Consider the following 1,722-nt stretch of genomic DNA (forward strand, 5'->3'; position numbering starts at 1 on the left):
CCCCGGGGGGCGGGGCTCCAGCGTCCGTCCGTCTCCATGGTGACCGCGGCCGCGCCGGGAGCCGCGGCCCAGACCCGATGGCCCGGGAGCCGGGGCCCAAGCGTGAGTGCGCCCCCGCCCTGCGCCGCCTGACGGCCTTGCGGGCTGTGTGGCCGCCCAGCCCCGGCTGCTCTGAACCCGGTGTGAAAACCGAAGCCGCTTCTGGCGGCCGCGCCGCAGCCCGGGGTCACCGGGTTTGGGGTGCGTGTGGGGGGCGGTGCCTCCCCAGACCGTCTCAGGGTTACGTTCAAAGGAACAGGGTCGTGCGCGCGCGTGCGCACTCGCTCGGGTGTGCCCTGGAGAAGCGTGTGTGCACGTGTGTGCACGCGTGTGTGCGTGTGCGTCCCCTGGGAGGCGGGGGGATGGGGGTGACTTCTAGACGGTGCGGGAGCGCCCGTCGCGAAGAGGGCGGCCCCGCCGCCGCGCAACGCCCGCCCGGGTGCCCCGACCCCGTAGCCTTTGCCTTCCCGCCACGCGGCGGCCTGGAAACGGGCTTGCTGGTTCCGATGGAGTTGTTTTGTTTTGATTTTTTAAAATGTTTTCATTTATTTCTGAGAAAGAGAGAGAGACAGCGTGAGCCAGGGAGGGTCAGAGAGAGAGGGAGACACAGAGACTGAAGCGGCTCCAGGCTCCGAGTGTCAGCACAGAGCCCGACGCGGGGCTCGAACCCACGCACCGTGAGGTCACGACCTGAGCCGCAGTCGGACGCTCCACCGAATGAGCCCCCAGGCGCCCCTCCGATGGGTTTTGGGCCGAGAGAAAGCTTTCCGGGTCGCGCAGGGGTGTGAACGGTAAAACGCTGCGAACCGGGTGCTCCTGCGCGCACGTGCGCGCGCCCCCTTCCGAGCGCACTGGCTGGTGCGCGGGCCGCCCCCGGCCGGCAGTGTAGACGCGACTTCGACGCTCTGCGCCTCGGTGTCCGCCGTCAGGTGCGGTTCCTCGGCTCCCCGTGCAGGGACTCCACTGACTGTGGTCATGAACCCCCCCCCCCGCCCTTTTTAAATAAAGACTCTACGTGGTACCGCGTCCCAGGACAGCCTGGCCCCGGGCGGGGCGCGGTCCGGCCGGGGGCCCGGGGGCTATGCAGGCGCTGTCCGAGCTCCTCGGTGCCGCGGCGGCCGGCTTCCCGCGCTCCGGGAGGCCCCCCGGCCGCGGACGTGGCGCCCACGCGCCTGCGAAAACACCGCCTTCCGTGCGCGCCCCGCGGGGCTTGGGGGGCCCCTTTGGGGAGCGGGCGGGGGCGGGGGCTCCCGGGCGTGGCCGGGTGTGGACCGCACACCCTTACTTGCCTTGCCGTGTTCGTGTGCGCGGCCCCCACGTTTCCTGCGGCGGCGGGACACGCTCAAGCGCCCCCTTTTATTTTGGGGATTTATCTGTGCGGGGGGGGGATCCGCCGCCAGGGAAGAAACCGGCCTCCGGGCGCCCGCGGGGCGCGGTTAAGCCCCTGAGTCCTGACCCGGCTGGTGGGTTTGAACCTGCGTCGGGCTCTGCGCCGCCAGTGCAGCCGGCTTGGGACTCTCTCTCCCTCCCTCTCTGTCTCTCTCTCTCTCTCAGAAATAAATAAACATTTAAAAAAATAAAAAATGGGGCGCCTGGGTGGCTCAGTCGGTTGAGCGTCCGACTTTGGCTCAGGTCACGATCTCGCGGTTCGTGGGTTCAGGCCCCGCGTCGGGCTCTGTGCTG

General features: G+C 69.3%; 1 protein-coding gene across 1 annotated transcript in view; it reads left to right on the plus strand.

The window, feature by feature from the left end:
- The first annotated feature begins 40 nt into the window (after nt 1–40).
- CUNH6orf118 (chromosome unknown C6orf118 homolog) overlaps nt 41–1,722 on the plus strand; it is a 27,961-nt gene continuing 26,279 nt past the window's right edge. The window contains exon 1 of the mRNA XM_039245520.1: nt 41–102. Within this exon, the coding sequence (XP_039101451.1) occupies nt 78–102 (25 nt within the window). The 5' untranslated portion in view covers nt 41–77. The remainder of the gene's footprint in view (nt 103–1,722) is intronic.

This window comes from Hyaena hyaena, unplaced genomic scaffold (genome assembly GCF_003009895.1).
Source record: "Hyaena hyaena isolate Hyena2069 unplaced genomic scaffold, ASM300989v1 scaffold_258, whole genome shotgun sequence".
In the NCBI taxonomy this organism is placed as follows: domain Eukaryota; kingdom Metazoa; phylum Chordata; class Mammalia; order Carnivora; family Hyaenidae; genus Hyaena; species Hyaena hyaena.